Source organism: Drosophila tropicalis, unplaced genomic scaffold (genome assembly GCF_018151085.1).
Source record: "Drosophila tropicalis isolate 14030-0801.00 unplaced genomic scaffold, ASM1815108v1 contig_158, whole genome shotgun sequence".
In the NCBI taxonomy this organism is placed as follows: domain Eukaryota; kingdom Metazoa; phylum Arthropoda; class Insecta; order Diptera; family Drosophilidae; genus Drosophila; species Drosophila tropicalis.
In genome coordinates, this window is record NW_027172602.1 from 6,918,714 (window position 1) to 6,943,904 (window position 25,191).

The 25,191-nt window shown below is 36.2% G+C and overlaps 2 protein-coding genes and 1 long non-coding RNA gene across 4 annotated transcripts in view; 2 read left to right on the forward strand and 1 right to left on the reverse strand.

Annotated features, from left to right (window-relative positions):
- Smr (Smrter) overlaps positions 1-18,595 on the reverse strand; it is a 59,926-nt gene extending 41,331 nt beyond the window's left edge. The window contains 2 exon segments of the mRNA XM_068296307.1: positions 5,573-6,644; positions 18,425-18,595. Coding sequence (XP_068152408.1) covers positions 5,573-6,048 — 476 coding nt within the window. The 5' untranslated portion in view covers positions 6,049-6,644; positions 18,425-18,595.
- A 2,498-nt stretch (positions 18,596-21,093) lies between these two features.
- On the forward strand, positions 21,094-22,818 carry LOC137587249 (uncharacterized). 2 transcript variants are annotated; one of them, XR_011033900.1, is made up of 3 exons: positions 21,094-21,670; positions 21,870-22,464; positions 22,623-22,818. It is a non-coding gene; the product is annotated as an uncharacterized lncRNA (long non-coding RNA). The 2 variants fall into 2 exon arrangements; XR_011033899.1 differs by having other exon boundaries at positions 21,094-21,443.
- Positions 22,819-23,313: 495 nt separating this feature from the next.
- LOC137586914 (uncharacterized) lies at positions 23,314-24,759 on the forward strand. The gene is made up of 2 exons (XM_068303119.1): positions 23,314-23,993; positions 24,077-24,759. Exons 1-2 carry the CDS (start codon positions 23,457-23,459, stop codon positions 24,650-24,652), a joined length of 1,113 nt encoding a protein of 370 aa, XP_068159220.1. The 5' UTR covers positions 23,314-23,456; the 3' UTR covers positions 24,653-24,759.
- Positions 24,760-25,191: the final 432 nt, after the last annotated feature.

Here is a 25,191-nt window from a genome sequence, read left to right on the forward strand (position 1 = left end):
AAACTTAAAATCGTTTTGGGATTTGGAAATCTTAATCGAATTATGTCTGTACATATTATTCTAGTAATCCATTAACTAATAAGCTAACGATATAAGCCTTTGATATATTTTAAGTTACCAGAAAACTATCCATATAAACTTGGAGGAGCAATATGTGTCCCTCCTTCAGTTTTTCATAACCCCCGAGGAGGTTCTTGGCCTTAGAAGGAGGGAGCATGTAAGTCGGTCATGAAAATCGGTCTTTAATTTCAACCTAGACATTCTCCCAATGAAATCTCGTAACGAATAACTTTTAATATGACTTCTGCCTGACCCTGACCGAATGACATAGAGAGCGAAAAACATCGGTATAATCAGAGATATGGACATGTACATTATTTCGCCTCATTCAAACAATTCATTTGACTAATATAAACAATTTCCTTACTTTTGCTCATCGGCCAAAAGTTAATGTGATTATGTGTACCTCCCTTAGGTTGTTATTTGGCGCCCACTTTTAACCTCAACCTCGCAATACGCTACTGGATATAACATTTGCATTTTTACTGATGTCTCTATATCGTTATCGATATTTGATAGGCAGCTGACACATGCATTTCTCTTTCTACGTTATTGTTGTTGTTGCTTTAACTTATTGCTGTATTCACAATTATTTAATTATTATTTTTTTGTATGGCATAAAATTGCAGCAAGTGCAAGTGCATTTACATACATGAGACACACACACAAACGCACACTGTGAGATAGAGAGACGCGACACGTACATATGTATGTATGCACATCGCATTCACTCACACCAACACATTTTTAATCGCTTTCGAACGGTCAAGGTTGCAAAATATTTAATGAGTCAAATGCGAAGCGACTGACTACGTTGACGACGATGATGATGACGACGACGACGACAACAGCGGCAGCGACGTCGCGTCACATCGCATCGCATTGGGTTTTTGCCTTTGCTATCAGCTGGCAACTGCGCAGTCAGCGTTGACTTTTGCCACTAATTTTTTTTTTTTTTCATTTTTGTTTATCGACCGGCACAAACGCGCGCACATACACATACACACCCATAGTGAGCGAGTGAGAGAGAGAAACCACAGTTATTATGTCTATGCTTATTTTCTTTTTATCTATTGTTGGTTTATTAAGTATGCGCAATTGTTGTTGATAGTCAGTCAGTCAACGACGACAACAACTACAATAAAAACAAATAAATCTAATCGTTTGTTTAAAATTATTTAATCTACCACCCCTTCCCGCCCTTCCAGCACACCCTTCTTTTATTATAAAGCCTCACAAATGGGTCTTTGGACTTTCTTTCAATTCAAACCAGAGCTAAATGTGACTTTCAACAGTCTTCCTGAACGAAATTCGTGCTAAATCAACTCCTGCAGAAGGTGGCATTAGCCTCCATAAGTCAGAACTTGGCTGAGTTCCCGTTATCGATTTCAAACAAAATAAATCGGGATCGAAGTTTCTTTCTCTAAAAGATCTATGGGGAATCGTTACGATGGGCTAAAACAGATGTATGTATGTATCTAAAATTTGTTTTTTTGGGTATTCAAAAATCACATTGATGAAAATAAAAGAGTCCAATCTATCTGTATCTCAATCAGTCCGCCTAAAAAGTATCTATATCTCTACCTTTGTGTTTATGTCTGTTTGCCAGGTAAATTTTTAGTTCCTGGCAGTTTCTAGAATCTACATAGAGATGATGATGGAGGTTTTTTTTCCAACTTTTTGTTTATTCTAGACTAATATTTGTTAAAAACAGGAAACGCTTTCAACGCAACGCAAGGCAACACACAAAAGTTGAAATTTAGTAGAGAATATATACTATATACAAACATACGAACAAACAAAGAGTATACAAATATATTTCTAGCCTTTGTAATAGTCAAGTAGATACACACACACATGCATACATACATATTCCAAAGTAGCAGGAAAAGAAAAACTATGGACTAGCTGGCTCTTTCTCTCGGTGGACTCCTGTGACATTCTAATGAAGTTTAATTGCCACTGCCAACCAACCAACCAGCCAGCCAGCCAACCAACTGTTTTCATTCCCATAGTAGGCAATAATCATTCCACCAGCTGCTGCTGCTGTCGACCGGCCATTAAATGTCCATTAAAACAATAACCCAAGTCAAACTGAAGAAGAAAGGAGGGGAGAAGGAGAAAGAAAGTATTTGATGGGCCTGCGTGTGTGGGTAGGATGAGGAGAAGGAGAAGGTTAAGAATTGCTTTTCAATCAATTTTCGATTCAAACACACACACACATGGAAAACAACAAATAATTATTAGCTATATTTGAACATATCCTCCTATCCTTACTCATGTAGGGTCACCCCACGACTTTGTTATTTATGCATAATTTCCCTTGGGACCCAGTGGGTCCCAGTTTACTTCATTTCTCCAATTTGATTGGAAATCTGGACTAACCTCCCTCCCTCCTCTTCTACTCGGTTTATTTTTAATCATTTATAAATCAATAATCACCAATATTTACGTCATTAATTAAAGTAGTTAATAATACAATCATCAAATTTGATGTAATGAAATCAAATTGAATGTAATAAAATTTACGAATACCTAAAAAATGAACGACAACTCTGATTATTGATCTGGTTTAAATTGTAATGCCCTTTCCTGGGTATAGGGTGACTTGGATGAAGAAGAGAACTTTCGAGAAGAAAATGTAGGTGGGGGAACGGACTTCTGCCCTGTCATCATTTTAGAATTATCATCAATTTGACATTTGGTGCGATGATGACGACGACGACGACGACAGGCGGCCTCTTTCTGTTTTGCAAAATGATGACCTTTTACCATTGTCATGATGGAGTGCAGCACGCAATGGCCAACAACCACTCGTTGGTTGCCTCCTCTTCTTCTTTATTACACTTTGCTCTATTCTCATAGTTGTGTCCAATCGTTTAGACTTTCCTCCTTCTCCTATGTATGTACATATGTAAAGTTGTTTCTTAGCTTCACTAATTGCTGTCATTCAAAAGGCGATATTCTTGTTGTTATTGCTATTGTTGTTATCCATTGCTTTTGTTGTCATTGTCATCATCATCATTGTTGTCGTTGTTTTCGTTGTTGTTGTTGTTGTTATTGTGGCAGGTCAATAGTGTCAAATTACGTATAATTATTTCTACTAAAGACCAAAACACTATGGCCTGAATAAGGACGTTTTCTTCTTTTTAGTGATGCAATATATAAGGATATGCAATATATTTTCTTGTTGTTTGGTTACTTCATTGATCCTCCTCCTTCTACCTTTTCCCTTATTTCCCCACTTGGTTCGTCTCATTCTCTTCTAGTTTTGCCATTGTGTAATAATATTCCCCTTTTCTTCCTTTTGACACTTTACTTTGTACATTTGGTGTTCGTTTAGGTTTCTGTGAGTGTGCGTGTGTGTGTGTCTGTCTGTTTAACCGCAAAAACTGCCAACAATAACAATCTCATCGTCATCATCATTATCATCTACTCATCAATGATCATTGCGGTCGGTTCGTCGGTTGGTTGGTTTGCCTCTTGTTACGTTTTCCGGGTTAGTTTTACCATCTATTTCTTCTCCTTATGTCTGCCTGACTAATACAACAACAACAACAATAATAATAATAACACACAACTACCTACAAACAAAAATTATTAATAATCATTATGTTGATTATGAAACATCACAAAAATAATAAAGTAAATATGTTGCGTCGCATCGACTTTGGTATTCCATGCACCAAACAAGCGAAAAATACATAAACAGTCTCCATCCTGCTCACTCTCATATGAACAAGTGCACTTTGGCAAACAAGCAAAAACGTTTTTAAGCATAACTTGGCTATTTGTCGTCAAATTGAACTATTGATAGTGACACGTTTTATTAAATTTGAAACAAACTTAATCTGCGTCTAAATGAGTCTATATAAAAACATCTATTATGGGATTGAAAAAGCCTCCATATGCCTCTTAGATACATTTCGGCTAATTTAATATACCATTTTAAGCTACAAGTGTGCATGGTATCAAAATTCATAACAGTTCCGCAATCGACATTTTGTATACCCTATGTTAACCCTCTCTTTTGTTTTCAAGGGCGGACACGCTGTTAAACTTAAATCGCGCTAACAAATGAAATAAGCCAAGTAGATATCGTCCTACTTGCCATTTTCCTTCTAGTTGATTACACTTAATAACTGGCTAAAAACTAAACACTGTGATTATATTTTGGCTTGTGTAATTTGCTTATTTCAATTACTTAATCAATTAAATTTTGTTGTCAATCTGTTGCAACTCATTCCATTCGACAAAAATACTTCTATTTGATTATTTAGTAAAAACAAAAAACATGACTCAATGGCTAAAAGAATAATCTGAGTCACACTGTTGTAGTAAAACCCTCCAAGCTAAGGGGTGAAATCTAGGAGGGCAACAGCAATCGCAAGTTCCTCGCCCTATTTTATACGTTATAAATTTGGAACTTTTGGCAATGGTCCCACACCAAACCAACAACTGAAACTGACTCATTCACTGACTGAGTTTTTGAGGAGTAGCTTATGCCACAACGAATGAGAATTATTGGCCATTTCTGATCCACCAAAGCCTGCTCTTCAAATTGAATGAGTCAAAATTCAACAATTCCAGACTGTACTGAGATCTGCATTTAAATTAATGATCAATAATTGATTGCGCTTTGTGGCTTATAAAACAACAACATTAAACACTAAATAGTCATTGAAATGTTGATTTCAGATAGACCAAACAACAAGATACAAAATGAAAGGAAATAACGCTATTTCATTAACTGGCGTCTTTTGGCAATTTCCGAACCTCAAATGAACGTTTTTATAGCTATAGATCCGCCACCACTAACAGATAGTACATACCCCATACCAACATAATATGGAAATCGGGAATGTTATAAATAGAAAAATTCCCATACGAATCCATCTAATCATTCACACACAGTCAAACAAAAAGTGATCAAGAGTAGACGATGAATAGGAAGTAGGTGGGTGATGACGAGTGGGGTGGTGGTGTGTGTTTGTGTTGGGGGGATGAAGGAGATATTTTCAGTTCTTTTTGGCTTTTATTACCTAGTTTCGTTTTTGTTTTGTTGGAAAATGTCTGGCAGATTAGCCATATATGTATATATACTTATACACAACTTATCTCGTTGCTGGACTGGAATTTAGTCGAGGGTGGAAAAGAGGGGCAAGAACATAAACAAGAGAGTATGAGAAAGACGAGTGTGGTGTGTATGTTTGTGGGAGGAAGAGGGACAGGGACGGGACGAGAAAGAGAGACCTTATCTCTCAGCAAACGGCGACAACGTCGACGACGACGACATTGTCAATGGTCGTTGAATGCAAACAGGAAATGAGCTTGCTGCGGAAATTTATATAGGAGTCAAGGAATCCAAACAAGAGGCAGCACGAGGGCAAGGGAGTGCAGGGCAGGGCGTCTGGTCACCCTATATACATATATGTACATACATACATACATATTTACCCCTCTATATGTACATACAATATAGATAAAAATTTGTTTATATGTAGAAACTTACCTATGAATCGGTGATACACCAGCTGGCAGGCGTTGTTGATACGCAGACATATTTGCAGCCTGCTGCTGTTGTTGTTGTTGTTTTTGATGGTGCTGTTGTTGTTGTTGTTTTTGCTGTTGTTGCTGATTTGACGCTGTTGCTGCTGCTGCTTGATGTAAATGAAGGGACGTTGGTCCATTATCAAGCACTTGGTGCGAAACGGCAGGTAGTTGCTGTTGGTGCTGCTGATTGCTGACAGCAACACGTTGATGTTGCTGCTGCTGTGGATGATGTTGCGGATGATGCTGCTGCTGCTGCTGTTGTTGTTGTTGATGATGATGATGATGTTGTTGTTGTTGTAGCTGTTGCTGATGTTGCTGCTGTTGTTGCTGTTGTTGTTGCTGCTGCTGTTGTTGTTGTCCACCGTTCGTGGCGTTTGTTGTGGGAGGCGGAGCACCACCGACCTGCACTGAAGAGGAGCGTATAGCTGCTTCCATTTCATGCCGAACTCTTTTGGCTTAAACACTTGTTGTTGTGCTCAGAATAGGTATAAGAACTAGAAGAAGCGGACGATGAAGAAGAATTGTTGCTCTTTGTTGTTGCAGTTGTTGTTGTTGTTGTTGTTGTTGTCGTCGTGTTGCTGTTATCACTGGGCTGCTCACACTTAACAACTAATTTGCACTGCGACATATTCTCTTCTCCCCGCTCTTTCTCTCCCACACCACACGCACACACTGTATCTCTTCTTCTCCTCCTCCACGTCCTGGGTCTTCGTCTTCTCTCCTTCACCAACAAACACGTACGGTAATTTTCTTCTCTCTCGGTTGAATTCTTTTTTCTTTAACTTTTCCTTTCTTTTCTTTTTATTTAGGTATTTTCTTCTTTAATTTTTTCTTGTATTAATATACATATCTATTTATATTTTTTATTCTGATTTTATTTGACTTTTTTTTCTTCTTTTAGTTGTTGCTTTTGCTTGCTTGCAACAACAATGCGCTGCTGCATTTTCTTGATTTTTTTCTTTTATTTATTTACACATATTTTTCATTTTCATTTAACTATAACTATGATTACTTTTTATTTTTCTGCTTTTCTGTGGAATATAATGGAATGGTTATTTTTTTTAATTAATTTCACTTTACTCAACACACTAAAACCACATGAAAAAATTTTTCACTCTTCTTTCACTCGCGTTAGTTTGGACGACCGACCGTGTATGCATGTGTGTGAGTGTGTGTGTTTTTGTATGTGTATGTGTGTGCTTGCATGCATGTGGATTATTTCTTTTTATTATTAATTTATAAATTTTCCATTAATTAACAACTTTGCACACTTTTTTTTTTGATTTGCTTTTCGTTTTTTTATATTTTTCGATTCGTTTTTCCACTTTTGCCTTGTGCTGCTGCTGCCACTTGTCCCCTGCCACTTTTCCACCGCCTTCTCCTCTGCCATCTCTTGCTTCGCTCTGATGTTCCACGCTAAGCCGCTTTATCGCTCTCCTCTTCTTCGTCACATCATTAGCACACAAATGACATTTTGAACAAAAAAAAATTATATACATATACGTTTATATATAATTTGAAAAAAAAAAAAAAAATGATTACAAAAATAAAACAACAAATTTACAAAAAAAAAAAAAAAAAAAAAAAAAAAAACAAAAAACCAAAAAAAATAACCAGTTTCAGTTGTTGCTGTTTGTTATCGCCACCTGCAAGAAAAAAAACATTTATTGATTAGTAATCAATGATAATGCCAATAAACCTTTCAAAAAACTTTATTCTTAGAAGATAACAAAAATAAAAATAAAAAAAGCACCAATACAAAGATCTTAAGTATGTATGTACATACATATGTATGTACATATATACATAAATTTGGAATCGAGTGCTTTATTTGTATACAGTGACTTTGAAAAGTATTTGATCCAAGTATATCTCTTTAGGAATGAGCGGGCTAATTTTGGTGGCGCCGAAATTTGTATACCCTTGCAAATTTATTAACAACTTTTCCCCACAAACTTTATTTTTGAAATTGAATTTTAGCCCAAGAACGCCCAACAAACCAAAGATTTCTTCTTTTAAGGTGAAATAGGGGAAATATGTATACTGTCGCTTTTTGTTACAACGAATATCAAAGGAAACGAAATTTGACTTGAATTCACTTCAGAGGGTAAAAGGGATAACAAAGTTATTGATCTAATGCTGTACTAGTTTTACATATGTATGTATGTGTGTGTGCATATATAGTTTTCCAATCTTGATGAAATCTGTCACAGTCATTAATAATATTTTTTTAAGAATTTTTGGAAAAAATATCCAAGTATTATTATTTATAAAAGTCACTGTTGTTGGTTGATTATTCCTACAAGAGCTATATATATAGTCGTCTGATGTTGATCCAATATGTTAAGAACTATACAGAACCAATGAATCTTTTAATAATATTTGTATATAAATATGTAGTTATCCGATCCGTCTGAATTCGAGACATAGAATGCCTGCAGTCAATAGACGACTATAAATGGAAAACAGTGAAAATTAGTGCGGTTGTCATTTAAGAAATCCGATATATCTGATAGATTTGTAATGATATTTTTTTTAAATAACAGTCTTGTTTGTATATATTTTAGTTCATATTTCATTTCTAATTAGATGGACCGAACGGATATGGTTTCTTCTAATTGGTGAAACTGTGAGTGTGTGTGTGTGTGTGTGTAAGCCAATAGTTTAGTTTGGGGCTGACCCTTTCGGTTTTGTATTAGATTACAGGCCTTATTAAAGTGGCAGCAATCTAAAATCAATCTATTAAATTCTATGTTAGGCCTAGACACACACATACACACAATCAGGAGACCCACATGCATGATTGTTTGTTTACATATGTATGTACATACATACATACATACATGCAAATACATACAATGTACATACACATGTACATCTACATATATCTACACATGTATCATCATCATCATCAATAATAATATTCACCCACTCATTTATCATATTTCCCTTTTATAATGTATTAACCAACAAAAATCAGAAACAGAAACACACATTTGGAAGCAGTCGACGCTGCTGAAAATTGGCAACGTTGCGATCCGCCGGTCGGTCAGTCGCAGTCGCTGTTACCGTCGCCACATGTGTTTTCATCTCTTTTTAAGCTTCCCCCGCTCGACAACCACGTCGCAATAAACTATTTTTTTCGTTCGTTGTTTTTAATGAAAGCAATTAAACTGCAGAGCCACAAATAAATAAAAAGAAAAACACACACACATATGTACATACAACTCTTACATACACAACAACACAATATCTAATAGTAAATTAAATTCACACTACGAAAATTAAACAAAAATTGAATTGAATTAAAGGCAAAGCAGCAGGGAAAAACGTACGAGAGTACGTGAAAGATAGAGGGGGGAAAAGAAAGAAAAAGCAACAACAGCAGAAAAAATTAAGCACGAAATTCCACACACACACACACATACACCGTCAAATACAAGAGCAAAAAAGGAAACGACGTCAGCAGGCAGAGAACAGCCACGTTGCCAAACTTCACACAGTTCACATACAAAGCAAAGAAGCAGCACAGGCAACCCAACAACTACAACCAAATGTGAGAGAGATGGAGCGAATGAATAATATACAGCGGTGGAAACGAAGTATCAGCGGCGTGGAGACAGAAGAGCGAGAGAGAGAGAGAGAGAGCGAAACTTAAGCACGCGTAAGATTAAAGCAGCTCTACCCAAACAACCCAATGCGACGTTGACAATTTTCAGCAGCCAGAGCAGAGCAAACAAATTAATAAAAATAACAACACACGCAGACGTCGTTGAAAAAAAAAAAAAAAAAAGAAAAAAAAAAAAAAATGAAACAAGCAAAGTCAGCAGCAGCGGCAGCGTTATAATAATAATAGCATAAAAAAAAACCCAACCAACTCGAAGCAAAAAGAAGAAATGAGCGAGAGAGCTGCTGCGCATAAGCGGGCGCAAGAGAGAGAGAGAGACTACGACCGACCGACCGACACGGGTAAATGCATGGGGAAAGGGGTTATAGACGGAGGGGGAATGTTGAGCAAAAACAGAGAACAACAGTCAAGCCGGGCCAGGGCGAAGAATAGTGTCGATGGAGTGAGAGAGAGGGAGGAGTAAGGAAAGGGAATGGAATGAATTTGTACGAGCCACAGAGAGGAATGGATTGGAGAGATGATGGTGGGGGCGGCGATGAAGCAAACGCAAGCAAAGTTTCGTGTTCGGTCTTGTGTGTGTTCGCGGAGCGGCGGGTGACGCAACAGCAAGTGCAAGGCAGCGCCGTTGGCAACACACACACATACATACAACTCCATACATATGTACATTAACATACATGTATGCACACACACACACATACAAAGAAAGCAGACACAAAACTCGCAACGTCATAACGAGTCGCGTCACTTCGTCAAAACAACAAACCGACCGACAGATCGCCAGAGAGACAGACGGTCGGTCGCTCGGTCGTTCATTCGACCCAACCGACAGTGACGTGCACACAAAAATTCCCCAGAGAGTTGAATGTTTTTCTCTCTCTGTGTATTTGTTTGTGTCTGTGTTGGTGTGCAATGAAAAATGATAGAATGAAGGAGTCAGAGAGAGAGAGAGAGAGGTGGTGGGAAAGAGAGAGACAATTTTGCCGCGCAGCTTTTTGTGTGGTTGGCTGTTATAAGAAATACCCTAGAATTTACTGCTTGACACTCGTCAACTTTACTTATTTTCCTTTTTATCCATTATTAAACTTAAAAAAATAGCATATTTTACTATTTTGAACACATCTGCACTAACCCAAATACTAGCTCCCCCCGCATTCTTCCATCATATATCGCATTTAAGTTTTGATATTTTCTCTAAAACGGTATTAATCACGTCTAGTCGATTGAACATACAAACAATCTAAAAACGAAACGGTGGCGGCAACGAAGCGAACGAACGCAAGGTGAAACACGTAAAAAGCCAGAAGAATGCCAGGCAGCAATACAGACAAAAAGAGAGACAGAGTGAGGCCGAAGAAAGAGCGAGCGCGAGAGTTGAAGTAGCAGCAGCTGGGGCTAAGCTACATATACACAGAGAGTGAATAAGTGAGAGAGAGAGAGGTGTATAATAATAATATTAATAATTGTGGAGCACACACACACACACATGCACTTACATACATACATACATACGTCTAAATAGCAGCGCATGCTTTTCAAGCTCTATGAGTGCGTGTATTATTTTGTGGGGGCGTTGGGACAGAGGGTTGGATGTGATATTATATATGTATGTACATATATGTATACGTACATCTATATGTATGTATGTATGTACATATGTATATACATATAAGAGACGAAAACGAAATGAAACAAAAAGAAAAAAATTGGGCGAAACAAAAATAAAAGAAAAAAATCACGAGTAGGCCGAAAGCTATTTATTTGAGATAAGCGGGCGGGCTGCGCTGCGCTGCCCAGCCGCTGTCGTCAGCAGAAGAGGAGCAGCGCCGCCGCCGACGTCAACATCACAAATTGTCGAAGTTAAGTATTGATTTTTACGTTTGCCCAGAGAGCTTTAATTTAGTGTTTTTTTTTTTTTTTTAGATTGGCTGTTCTTGTTGTTGTTGCGTGTGTTTTATCAGTTATTACTCTTGTGTGCATGTTTTTATATGCGTACATATGTGTGTGTGCGGTGCGTTGTGTGTTTGGGGGCATGGAAAACGTGTTTTTCGTTTTCTTTCACAGCGCCTCAAAATGTGTCGTAGGTTTTTTCTCTTCGTTTTATTCTTTTTTTTTTTTTTTTTTTTTGCTGCGTGCTTTTGCAACATTTTTTTTATCGTTCCTTTTTTTTTCGCCTAAACTCTCTAAAAGTGCATGTGCTTAACACATGTGTGTGAGTGTGTATGTGTAAACACGTACATATGCGTGGTGGGGTAACGGTGTTGGGTGGGGGCGGGATGTACAACCACACACACACACACATATGTACATGTTACCAAGCAACCGAATATGGAACAACAACAACAACTTAAAGCAAAAAGCATCCTCTCTCCATAACAAATGGATATATGTATGTTAGTACATATGCCATAGATATACATACATACGTACATATGTACATATGTATGTATACATAATGTACTCTCTTCTTTAGATCGGATTCAGTCGCATTAAAATAATCGATTCTAAACCCATTACATATGAACGTAAATAGTTACATTGTATGTTAAGTATGTTTTTGTTTACATCACAAACATTTTTATCAATTTCAATTTTCATTCTATCATTACATATACATATGTACATATCTCTCTCATTCTCCCACATACAGAGTACAATTAATTTGAAGCGAAAAAAGTAATCAAAGACAGAAAAAAAGACTTTGATGTAATCCTCCTGTATACATTATAAACAGTTACATCATACAAATATATGTACATATGTACATACATATGTACATTTATCATCTTTAGTTTTTACTCATTCTTTCCTCTCGAAAAGTATTAGTAACAATTATTAAAAAAAAAGAAAAACATTTTTGAAGAATATGAAAATGAAAAATTACAAATATCGTTTCCGATCCGGAATCTGATTTCCGATCCAAATTATTCCTTGAGTCAGTTATATATGATCTATAATATGTTTAGAAACATAAAACAAGTATTAGTGGATTATTTCGTTTCAACTATAAATTTATACCAAATATTCTTATCAAAAAATTAAATATCACAAAGTTACTACAGTCTTGGCAAAAGTACTGGATCGATTTTTTTTTGGTCAAAATTGGACACACAAACTCTTTAAACGCCACGACGGAACCTGGAAAAAGGAAATATCCCTTCAAAAGAAAAGTATTTTTTAAGTGTGGAATACGAATTTATGACTTTTAGATGTTCGGACTTAAGTTCTGAATTGCTCGGCTTTTAAGTAACTCATAGAAAACAAAAGAAAAACCTTCAAAAGAATGATTGGGATGAACATTAGATAGTTTTTAACGCCTCACAAAAACAGATCTTTTTATGCAAAACGTTGCAAGAATGCTGTAAAAGAAGGTACCCTTTTTATAAGATATATCTAATCAATATTTAAGCAAACAAATTGAAAGCAAAATAAAGTAAAAAGGCAAAGTTTTGGAGGCAAATGGAGCAGACTCTTGGGGTATGCAATGATGGAAATTTTATCTATCAAAGACTTACAATTGGACATAAAGATAAGACTATTTACCAACAACTGCCTCATAGTGCTCAATGTGTTTTGAGAAGGACTCTGCAGTAAAGCAAAAGAAATGTAACGCCGCTTTTTCTAGTTCGACGTTTATTTCACGCAAATTAAGGTTAAAAGAAGAGGTCCGTCTACTCTTGCCATTGTAAAATTTGATAGTAGATGTAACTTTAATACATATTTTACTCACGCAACAATCTCTTGTATTTTAGAACCTGTCATTTTCTTTTCTATTTATTTTGTTAGTTTAATAGAATCAAGATATTTGAACTATCAGGGGAATAAACGAACGGATGATAAATGTCTGATTCGATCCTCCTTCTCCTTTTTTGTTTACTTCTACTTCCAAGAATTACTTTCTTTTTGGAAAAAGGTTTGATATTGAGTGAGTGAGTGGGTGGGTGGTTGGTTGGTTGATTTGGGGGACGTTAACTTGACTGAGAAATGATGAATCTGTTACGTTGTTATGTGCACGTGCCTTTATTCATATTCAAGGGCTTAAATTCTAACCCAAAAGTCGTACAAATATATATATTTGTATATGTATATGTATGTATATATTATACATGGAAAAGCAACATGGGGACTCTGCTGACTGTGACTGACTTACTTATTTGCTGATTTATTTTTGGGGTTTATTTTTACCAGAGGCCAAAACATAAAAATTCCATTAAAACGTCAAGTGACAGTGCTCTCTCTCTTTCTCTTTCTTTGTCTCTCTAACTGAATAAAGTTTTTCCTGCAATCGAGGTAAAAAAAAAAAACTTGTAGGAAGCGTTGCGGGCGGTGTCGAGGGGAGCATGATGACACTATAAATTTTTATATGAAAGGAAAAATGCCAAATGAAAATTGCCATAATTTTTGCTTGTGCACGGAGCAGAAGGTATCCGAAATGTTGCCAAATTTCACACAAACATTCATTCACAGTGGAGCATAGATAAATAAGGACTGACTGGTTGGTTGGATGGCTGAATGTATTTGGTTTTTTTGTTGAGCATTTTCTTATTATCTATTAATTCCATTTTGTTGTTTGTTAAGTTAGGAAAAAAAATCAATACGCCAATTGCATTTAAATGAACGCGACAAAACAAAAACCAACCAAGGGCCAAGTTAGGAGACAACAAGAAGAAGAATACGCACAAAGAGAGGAACGGAGGGCGGTACGGGAAAAAAAAGAAGAGGGAGGGGGACTATGTGGGGAGGTGGTTTTTACAGGGCGACACACTCACACATCGAGTTGAGAGCTTAACTAACCGGTTTAACAAGAAATTCTACAGACAACAAAATTAAAACAAGTCAATGTGGCTCCCCCGTCTCTCTCCTCTCTGACCGCTCCTCACCAAGTGCACCATACATAACAAAATATGTTAATACAGCAAAAGAAAAGTTTTAAGCTGACTACTTTAATACCCTACATATATGTATAACTCAATATCCATTTCGCTATCTATTGATTAATCAAGGCAAATTCAATTCAGTCCAACGACAAAGTTCTAAAAAGGTAAGGGGAGGGAAATCTAATCTCACCTAGGAAACTCCAAAAAGTGTATACAAACTTGCTCTCGAATTTAACCCTCGCCCTTCAAGTCTGTTGTTCAACACGGAGGGATGGAACTAATAATTTTCCAAAGTCTAATGACTTGTTCTTATTGATTTCTCTATTTATATTCTAACTTCAATGCAGCAACAATTAATTCTCCATATATGTAGGAGTATTTTTTTAAAATATTAAGAACTAGAAGAAATATTAAGTCAAATGTCTTTTTGCTTTCTCTCTCTTTTTCGGAGAAGTATCAAGGGGGCACGAATGAAAGATGGGTGTATCCAAGTTTTCTTGCTACAGGAATTTCCCGCTTTCCCTAAGAATTTCCATGGAATTTGTATGAGAAAATCAAAGAAATCATGTTCTATAGAAATTTTCAACTCTATACGATCAGTCCACAAAAATTGGTCCAAACTAAGTTTTAAATTGTGTAGAATATAATTTTTTTGCTCAGTCGCTGCTTACACAGCGTTAAAAATTTTGATTTTCATCTAAAATATCTTTAACTGGAAAAATGTACAATTTTAAAGAACGATTTTTGCTCTCCCCAAAATGAAGTTAGATCAGCCAATGTTGAAAAGTTTTCTCTCTAAGGAAGGGACCAAAAATCCTTTATATCCATAAAAAGACATCTCCTTCTTAAAGTTGACTTAACGGGTATACACAGCTCTCACATACATACATAAGTATATACAAACGTACATACATATATGTATTTAGATCGGGGGATGGACAAATCGGTTAAAAACACACAATCTATATGTTTTTTTTTTTTTTTTTTTTTTGTATAAGCATTATATTTGCATAATTTAAATGCTAATTAGTCGCTCATAAGCGAAAGAAAGAAGATAGATAGAGGGAGAGAATGAGAATGCACAATGAAAATTACCGTGAAATAAATAACAAAATTTAAGATTAGCTTTATAATGAAAGACGAAAAAAGAAACTGCACTTTATAAACCAGAGTTAGTCATTGGTGGGGAAAGCTAGGCGTCACTCCTTCGAAACACTGGCCAATAGACAAACATTTTGCAACACTTCATAAGCTTTACAATGGACGTCCAAGTGGATCATGTTGAAAGATTCAAATATTGAAAACGTATTTGGAATCTATGCAACTCTCATTTTTCGTTTTAAAATTATACAATAAAAAATACATATGTATGTATATATTTTTTCAGAATTTGCATAAAGCTTCCTGTCGGGAAGAGACGAAAAACAGTTTTAGAAGTCATGATCATTTCGCTTAATGCCATGTACATTGGCTTTAAGTAGTCGGTCAGTTTAAAGTTATCTGGTATCTTGGTAAAGGTGCTGGAGAAGAAGGACTTAATCTTATATTTGGATATACATATGTGATAAGTAATACGAAAATTAAACTTAAAGTCAAAAATGTTTTGTATAGCTAGGACGTTGATTTCTATAGAACACTAATGATATTAGCCAGGTGTGAAAAGTGATAGGAAGAGGCCCTAAGACTCTTTTCTTCTTCTATCTCCTTAAATAAAAATGTTAAGGGGTTTAAATTAAAGAACATTGTTTAGAGAGAGAAAAAAACGAGTTCTCCCATTTGATAATTATTTATTTTACGTTTCTGAAACTCCGCGCCATTAAATTGAAACCGGAAACCTTTTTTTTTTTTGAACCCTTTCAATAACGAATGGGTTGAAATTTGATTTTTGTTTATTGTAAAAAAAACAACACAGCAGATTCTGTTTTTAGCAATTTTGCAGTTTCTTTGAAAAGGCAGCGGAAAAAAATAAGCGACAATGTCAAATTTCGCTTCTTTTTTCCAACTCCTCACATTATCTAGTCACAAATATTTTGCTACAATTTCAAAAAATTTTGGAATATTGCCTCCTCATCAATATTAACAGTGAATTATCCTCCAGAGGAAGAATCGGAGGAAAATCGAAAACTAAAAACCAGATTAACCTTTAACTAGTAAAACTTCAATATCCAGGAGCGATTCAACATGACATTAGTTAGATTATCGAAGTTAATGCTCTCTTCGATTGCAGAAATCACGAAAAAAAAAAATCCTTTATCTGAATATTCAGCAGAAGTTAGGCTCAGAAATAAAAAGGAAAATCGTATCGGTTTAATTTAAATAAATAAAAAAGGGAAGTCGTTGATCAGGGCATCACCGGGGTATTCTTGGGTGTGTGTGAAAACCCCGTTCTAGCTTTTTAACGGTTAGTCCCTTCTAAATGTATCATGAATCAAAAGTAACACAATAACTTAACCTTTCATTTAAGTGCTAAAACGGTAACAGTAAAGACTAGAAAAAAAACTCACCACAAAGCCCCACCCTCTCCTATATACATATGTACATACTTATACATAATATTTGTTCCATCTTGAAATTGGACTACTTGAAGCATTGGAAACCGTGTGTTTTAGTTAGCTGCTAGTCCAGCGTTATTCGAGACCATATGGCAAACAAGAAAAAGGGTTGTACCACCATCAACATACACTCAGACACACACACACACACGTGTTGTTGAAAACATTTGCCAAATTAGAATAACATTAGACTTTTCTTTATCAAACTGTTTTCCCAAATTTCACAGTAGGCACAGGCGTCGAAATTACTTCTAAACAATACATTTGTTTTTTTATTTTTTCACTTTCTTCTGTTTTTTGTTTTATACGTTGCTGCTAATATGTGATTACTCTGTTGGCCACGTTGCCAATTTTCGTGGCATGAATTTAAACGGTTGCACCCACACCACAAAGAGACACTTGGACAGAAGGCAACGTTGTCGCACTTCGAACTTCTCAAATTTAAACATCAGCTTAAAGTTGCTAAGCGCAAACAAACAAAAAAAATTAAATGAAATTTAAAAAAAAGGACTTACCATGCGCAAAAAGGAAAGAAAATCCATTGAAATGTTTGAGCTTGGTTTCAATTTATAATTTCCCTATTTTTATCTGTGATAAAAAAAACTTTTCAACTTCAAATTTCCTCTTTTGTTTTATTTCTTTACTTTCTTTATTTCTATTTTATTTTTTTTTGCATTTTCCATTACTTTTTTCTATGCACAAACACACACACAGAGTGATAGTGAGGGAGAGAGAGAGAAAGAATGTGAGAGACACACACAAAACACAAGAAAAAAAAGAAAGAAATAAGAAAGAAAACCAGTAAAAAAAAAACCGTAAGAACTTGAATTTACTAAACTTTTACACACACACATTAATAGATATACATATGCATATGTATATATATACATATATATATGTAATTTTTTTTTTCGCTCTCTCTCCTTTTGGGCACTTTTTTTTTTTTTTTTTTTTTTGTGGTTTTATTATTATTATTGATCCAGGAGTTATGAAGAGGGCGTAGCAGTAGTAGAGGAGGCGTGGCATTACACGGCTAAAGGGCGTCGCGCATATCAAGTAACAAATTTGTTTTTATTCTGGCTTTTTTTCCAATGGGCGTGTCACGCAACAAAAAAAAATTTATACACAGTTTTAAACAAAATTGCATACATATATGTACACTCGTGTGAGTGTGTGTGTGTGGAGCCAAAGAAGAAGAGAAGGCAGGGGTTGGGAGGGGTAAGCTAAAGCCAAAGCTCGGAGCTTGGCTTTAACTTAACTTTTGTATGCTCCTCTTCTTTTCTTCTACTACTTTGCTATAATATCAAATTTGTTCTTGCCCACACACACACACATATGTATATACACCCAGGCAGTGAGTGTAGATGTAATTGAAATATATTACATAAAAAATGCATTTTGTTTCTTATAAAAAAAAAAACAACAAAAAACAGTTAAACAAATTGAATTGATAAAGTGGAAGAAGCAGAGCTGCAGAAGATTTTTTTATAGCAGTAAAACGCGACGCAATTTTTTTTCTTCTATGTACTTCTGCTTTCTCGTTTACACATACACATAGGCAAATGCACACACACACACACACACACACACAAGTGATTTGGTTGTTGTTACTGCTGTATTCCATTTGAATTTTTTCTAATTTTTTTTCGTATTTTTTTTTTTTTTTTTTTTTTTTTTGCTTTGCTTTTTTTGCTCTTTTTCGTTTAGATTTCACATTTTTGGCATTGGTTTTGCTCAATTTTCGTTTGGCTCACATTTTAATAAATTTTCGTAAATTTGTTATAAATAAATTCGCAACGTTTCCTGGGCAAAAAAAAAATTTCATTTAAAACGTTGTAAAAATTTTCACATGCTCTGCGCGTAGCACACACCCGAGTTTTTAGGCTTTGAACAACGACGACGACGACGACAACTGCGCTGCTATCGCGCGCTGTGCTATGTTCGTTCGATCTGTTGACTGCGACTGCGACTGCGACGCCGACGTGAACAGCAGCAGCGTAGGAAAAACGAAACGGTCCTTTTTAGCCACATTGAATTTGTTCACAAATGTTGTTAATTATTTTAGCAACTCTTTTTTTGCTTAAACAATATAAATTTATTTTTTAATTTATAAGAATTTACAACTTTAGTTGATTTATCCAATACAACGTGGACAAACAAACATACAGCAAGTGAGAGAGAGAGAGAAAGAATGCTAACGCTTGGTTGTGGCTCTTTGGCTAGTTGTGGTTGTGTCTTGTTCGGCGGCGGCGTTTGTTGGCTGTTGGTTGTTGTTGTGTGTCGTACTGCAGGGCGGCGGCAGACGCAACATTTCCATCCAACATGCTCGAAGGTTAGATTATGGAGATCTAAGCCCCAGTGGCAGAGCAGCGGCAGCGGCAGTGGCAGCGACAGCGGCAGTGGCAACTGCAACATGACCGTTCACACTAATAAAGCAAAAAAAAAAAAAAAAAAGTTTTCTCCCCCGTCCCACCAAGAACAAAATACCTACATATGTACATTAATGAAGTACATAAGCTTTCGTCCAAAATGATGAAAAATAACAAATAATTACAAATTATAATGATTGAATGCCTTTTGATTATAAATACATATATTTTTAAGATATAAAGAAAAAAACAAAGAAAGCAAAAATCAGGTCGTATTTTAGAGAAGTGAAGACAGATTTAGATTCAATGTACATATGTACATATGTATGTACACTGTAGAAAAGTTTAATACTGCATTCCTAAATAATTGTTATTTATTTAACAGGCTTCCAAACTTTAGAAATGATTTAATCAACAATTTTAAAATATTAAAAATGGGGTTGACATTCTTTTTCGAGCAGTTTAGATAAGTCCGGCCCTGTTGCTGAATATGAGAGTGATTTTCATGACAGGTTAATAAGCTTTCAAATTTTACCCCTCAAATTAGCAAAAATATCGACTGGATCTTAATCAAACATGTATTCTAATTGTTAACTTGTTAACTTTAACTTACTTTTAGTCAAAATGGTTTACAAAATGCCAAAAAAAATACATTGTATGTACATACATAGGTACATATAAAGGATGAAGGATGCTGTTCTTTCTTCAAAACGCTTAACCATGGCTTTTCGAATTAAGAAGCAACAACAAGTCATAGGTCAATGTTGGTGTCAAAAGGTCACATAACAGTAAGTGTTTAAGTTTCTTAGGCAACTATCATGGTTAAACTTTTATTACAGGGCTAAGGCAGTTTCCTAGAAAACTTAACCCAATTGAATGGATACACGCTTTCACAATAAGACTTAAATGACTTTATGTATTATGCAAAATCAATAATTTTTGTGAAATTTTTTTAGGCTCAAGTTCAAATTCCTCTTCTGCTTTGGGAAACGCAATCAATTAAAATATTTAAATCATTTAATTTTGGCCAGTAAAGGAATTCTTTTGTCAAAATTTATGTTAAAAACTTTGAAAAGAAAAAACTAAATAATATACACACACATCTTCCCACCCACATATGTATGTATGTACATATGTATGGATGTATGTACATACACATGTATGTACATACATACATATGTACATATGAATAAAATGATGAAACTGCAGGCATGAGAAAAATATTTGCAGCTTGCAGCTGCATTCAGAACAGTTTGACTAACTGACTGACTGACAATCGTTGTGCGTGTGTGTGTGTGTGTGTGTGTGATATTTTTGTTGTTTTTCTCTCGATGTAATTTTTTCCTAATTTTTTTTTTGTCGTTTGCCAATTTGCAGTGAAAGTGAAATGTGCAGAAGTGGGTGGGTTAAAGAGGGGAGAGGAGGGGGGGCAAAGCAAAGGTGGTGGAAGCAATATCATTGCGTGGGCAAAGCACACACACAGATGCACCTTCAACCTGCATCAGTGGCAACAAACAAGTATGTATGTGTGTCTGCGTGTGTGTGTGTGTGTATGTTGCATGTTGGGTGTCGAGCCTGGTCTGTTTCTTCATGTCTATTAATATTTGTGTGTGTGTGTGTGTTGTTGTTGCAATACTCTCTGTTATTATTAGTTGGTCTCCTCTCTCATTCACACTTACACAGACACACTCCTTGGTCCCTGCAAATATCTCTATCTCTTTTCATCTCTTTCTAGCTGCTGCGCCAGTCCGGCCGGCGTAGACAGAGACTGATGAGAAGGCAATGTTGTCAATTTTCATGCGAACTCAAACGCAACATGTTTGAAGCCAACTAACGCCGTTGTTGCATTGAAAATTGGCAACTGCGCAAAAGAGTACGAACATGCATAAACATACATACATATACATATGTATGTGCTTATATGTATGTGTGTGTGTATTTGTGGAAGTTGCTGCCAAAAAAAACACCATAAATAAATAAAAATAATAATAGAAATAAAAGCACAAAACGCAAAAAGAAACAACCGAGTAAGAAGAAGAATAGACGCCGTGACGACGACGACGACCGACAATGACGATGTAGCTTAAGCCAGCTTTAAAAAGAACAAAATGTGATTGTGGTGGTGGAGAACGAGAGAAAAAGAGAGAGAGAGAGAGAGAGAGAAAGAGTGTGATAGAATCAGAGAGTGCGAAAGGGGGGATAGGCACGATGACGTGCTCATACACGTTGTGTTTTGCATGACACTCTGACTCTCTTCATACGAAAATCATTCAATTGTAGCAAGCATGACAACATCAACAAAGAGAAACAAGAACAACTAAGATAACTGCAAACCCCCCTCATTCCACCCACATGTACATACATGTAGTTGCATCCCCATTAATCTCCCACAAATGAGAAGAAGGTAATTGTAGAGTTTATCAGCTGTTATCGCCAGTTTTCCCGCCCTCTGGGATAGTGTGCAGTTGCAATGATTATAAATCCCCATGAGAAGCAGAAGAGAAAGAAAACAACTACCGCTGAGTTGTTGAAATTAATGCGTCGCATAAACAGTAAAAAAGAGAAAGAGAGAGAGAGCGAGATAGAGATAGAGATAGAAAAAAATGGAGAGATGCGATACGATATCAAAAGGTAAAATCAATTTATTACGCTACTCCTAAAAAATGAAAAATCCCATAATGGCTATGAGCTGCGTCTATTTGGTGATTTCATATGATAAGTTTCTCAATAATGTTATTCCCAATAATTATAAATCAAATGCATCCTAGGACGAAAACTACGAATTTCCACTCTGTTCTCGACATTTTCTTTCGCTATTTTCCTGTTTTAGTAAAGACCACCAAGTCGAGAAAGCTGTGCTAAAGCTTCTAAACTGTAATGGTGACCCCGACGAATTACAGCTAGAAACCTTGAAAGTGGTACGATAGTTATTGCAACCGAACAAAGCAGGTGGAAAACGATGATAATAAAACGAAAATCAGCAAGATGGGAATGAAAATAATAACATGACTGTAAAAAAGCAACCGAACGTGTGATGTTGATTGGGAAAACGGATGGCAGCCCACTTCCGCAATATGCGAACCGATCAGCATCATCAGCAATTGTTGCCTGACAAGTGAACCTTCCGTTCACTTCCAACGACTGGACAGGAGTTGGAACTAAGACAGCGACTGCAAAAATGCATTAGAGTTACATGTGCCACTTATAAAGCAGCAGCGACGTCGACGACAACTCTAATAAACGGGAAGGTGCAGTCCAACCGACAAACAATATGGCAGCCATATAAGAAATGACCAAATGAAGAAAACTGGAAAACCTTTTCATAATTTTTGTCGCCTGTTCTACCCTCATCTCCCCACCCCCCACAAGCAAACACACAGAAATGGCACTGCAAAGGCAAATAAAGAGAAGAGAAGAAAAGCCAAGTAAGTTCTATAAGAGAGAGAGAGGAAAAAGGAAAACTTCATAAGCCGAACCGGTTTTTTTTTTATCCATTTCTGAAAATTTTGAGTAAGCGGTTCTGTCTGCCACATGCAGCCTCACCCTGTGGTTCTTTTCATTTTTGTTTTTTTTTTTTTTTTAGCCATTTTGCGCTTTGGCACAGTCAGCGGACTTTTTGTTGGGGCACCACACATACACACACACACACACACACATTCATTAGATATGTATGTGTACTATGGCTCCCTAAAATATACAAACATACATCTTTGCCTCCCACTTCATCCCCCCGCCGTAAAATGTTCAAGAAATTTCTGTTTGTTATTCTGTTTTCTTCTTCTGCATTCGTACGTACAAATGTATTTCCAGTAACTTTAATTTTGTTGGCATTGCTCCATTGCCAATTCCAGAGGCAAGTCCCCGTTATAACAGAACAGATGGGTGGTGAGAACCAAAAAGGCATCAAAATTAAAGTTGGTATTGGGAATTGGAGGCCATCACATTGTTGTATTTGAGTCATGCATTGAAGACTTTAAAGAGAATCAAAATCTACTCTGATATTCTTCATTAGCCTATGATTTTGAATCATAAACGTCTTCAATGGCCTCGCAGTTGTTGGCAAAGCACTTTTTGCAGATTTACCACTTAAGTTTAAAATCTTTGAATCCTCAAAGATTATTTCTTGCTTGATTAATCAATCATCAACAATGAACAGATGTTCACAGTTGATTAAAATCATCATCGTGGTGGATAATTCGGTTCGTTCAGTTCTATGTGAACATGTTCAGATCAAACATGTTGTGCTCACAATATAATCAGTGAACAAAACTCAACATTGCATGAGCTAGTCTCGTATGCGTCATTTCAGTGAGTGTGTGAGTAGTCGTCTGAGTCAATACATTACGTTAGTGAGCAATAAATGAATTAGTTAACAAAAGTAACAATCCAAACAAACAAACAGAAAACAAAAGAAATAATGTCAGAAGATCAAAATTTTGTATTAGAGCAAATTGCGAAAAAGGTGTACAGTTTATCGCCCAAACGCAATGTGAGAAGTGCCGTCTGGAGCATATTATCTGAAGTAATAAAGGACGATGGCGTTGTTTTAAAGGGATATTTGTATTGTTTGATATGTGACAAGCTTGTCAAATATTCACCAAAACAACTATCAAATTTGAATCGTCACAAATGTTGTCAAAACCTTAAGGATCCTAAGCCGAAAGGTGAAAAGCTCGTTACGCAAGCTGATAAAAAAACCGCCATAGATTCTTGTGTTGCATGGATAACAGAGGATTGTCAACCATTTTCGGCCATCGATGGTTCTGGTTTTCAAAGAATGGCACAATTTTTCATAAATATTGGAGCAAAGTATGGCGATAATAATAATATCGAAGAACTGCTACCAGATGCGTACACACTTTCCCGTACAACACAGAATACCGTGAATGAAACAAAAAACCAAACCAAAAACGATGGACCCGATATTTTCGATGGGGATGAGGCAAGCATGAATGTAAGCTAATAACTAACAATGAATAGTCTTACAAAAGGCTAAAATAAACTTTGTCAATTCTTGTTCTTATGATTTCTCTTTAGGACGATGAATTGTTTAGCAAACAATCCTATGAAGTTGAAGAAGATGCTCTAAATCTGGATGAAAGTAGTGGTGGTGACCCCAACAAATTGGAGATGGAAACCGTGAAACCGATTAACAATACTAGCAAGCATCGCTTGGAGCCACATCGTTCGTCATCAAAATGGAACGAATCAAGTGCAGGTTCTTCTTTTGGCGTCTCGGCCAAGCTTAGGGCAAGAAAACGAGGCCGAAATATGCAACAACGTAAACGTAATGCCAGTCACAGTGATGATAATGGAAGTGCGAACCATGATGAGGATTCTTACGATGATTATAACGAACACATTGACAATGATGATGATGATGACGATGGAGATGGAACCGATTATATGGCAGCAAAAAAACGACGTTGCCAAACATCAACCGATCGTGAAACAGAGAGCGAATGTGCATTGATTGGAAAGCGTATGGCAACCCACTTCCGTAATATGCGGCCCGATCAGCGACTCTTTGCGGAACGCATCATCAGCGAAGTGCTTGTCTATGGCCGGATGAATCGTCTGACGTTAGAGACGCGATTCTTGCCCGACAAGTAGGCAGCAGAGGAAAACTATAACTGCGACTGCAAAAATGCATTTGTATACTAAAAATAAAAACAAGAAAACCCCAATTTGAACAAAACCAAAAAAATTACATACCATATAGAAATAAAAACAAAACTAAGATAATGATTATAAATTGTACATTATTCTGTCTTTGTTTAATGTTTTGATTTTAAATTTTAAGAATCTATTAGAAAACTATCTTTAATCAGCTTGGGCTTAATTTTGAAATACTTTTTGACTGTGGCCTGTTCTACCCCCGATACCCTGCAACCCGCCCACAAGAATGGCAAATGAAGAAAAGAAAAGCCAAGCAAGTTCTAGGAGAAACACGAAAGAACTGTATAAGCCGAACTGGTTCTTTTGCTTTTTGACCATTTTTGAACATATCGTCTACCACATGCAGCCTCACCCTGTGGTTTTTTTTCCTTTTTTTTTTTGTTGTTGTTTTCTTTAGCCATTTTGCGCTTTGGCACAGTCAGCGGACTTTTTGTTGGGGCACCACACACACACACATTCATTAAATATGTACA

What these genes read in the sequence shown, in the direction of transcription:
- LOC137586914 (XM_068303119.1), top strand. Translation starts at nt 23,457, where the DNA reads ATGTCAGAAGATCAAAATTTTGTATTAGAGCAAATTGCGAAAAAGGTG. An exon ending in GGGATGAGGCAAGCATGAAT is followed by an intron (nt 23,994 to 24,076) that starts GTAAGCTAATAA and finishes ATTTCTCTTTAG; the next exon opens with GACGATGAATTGTTTAGCAA.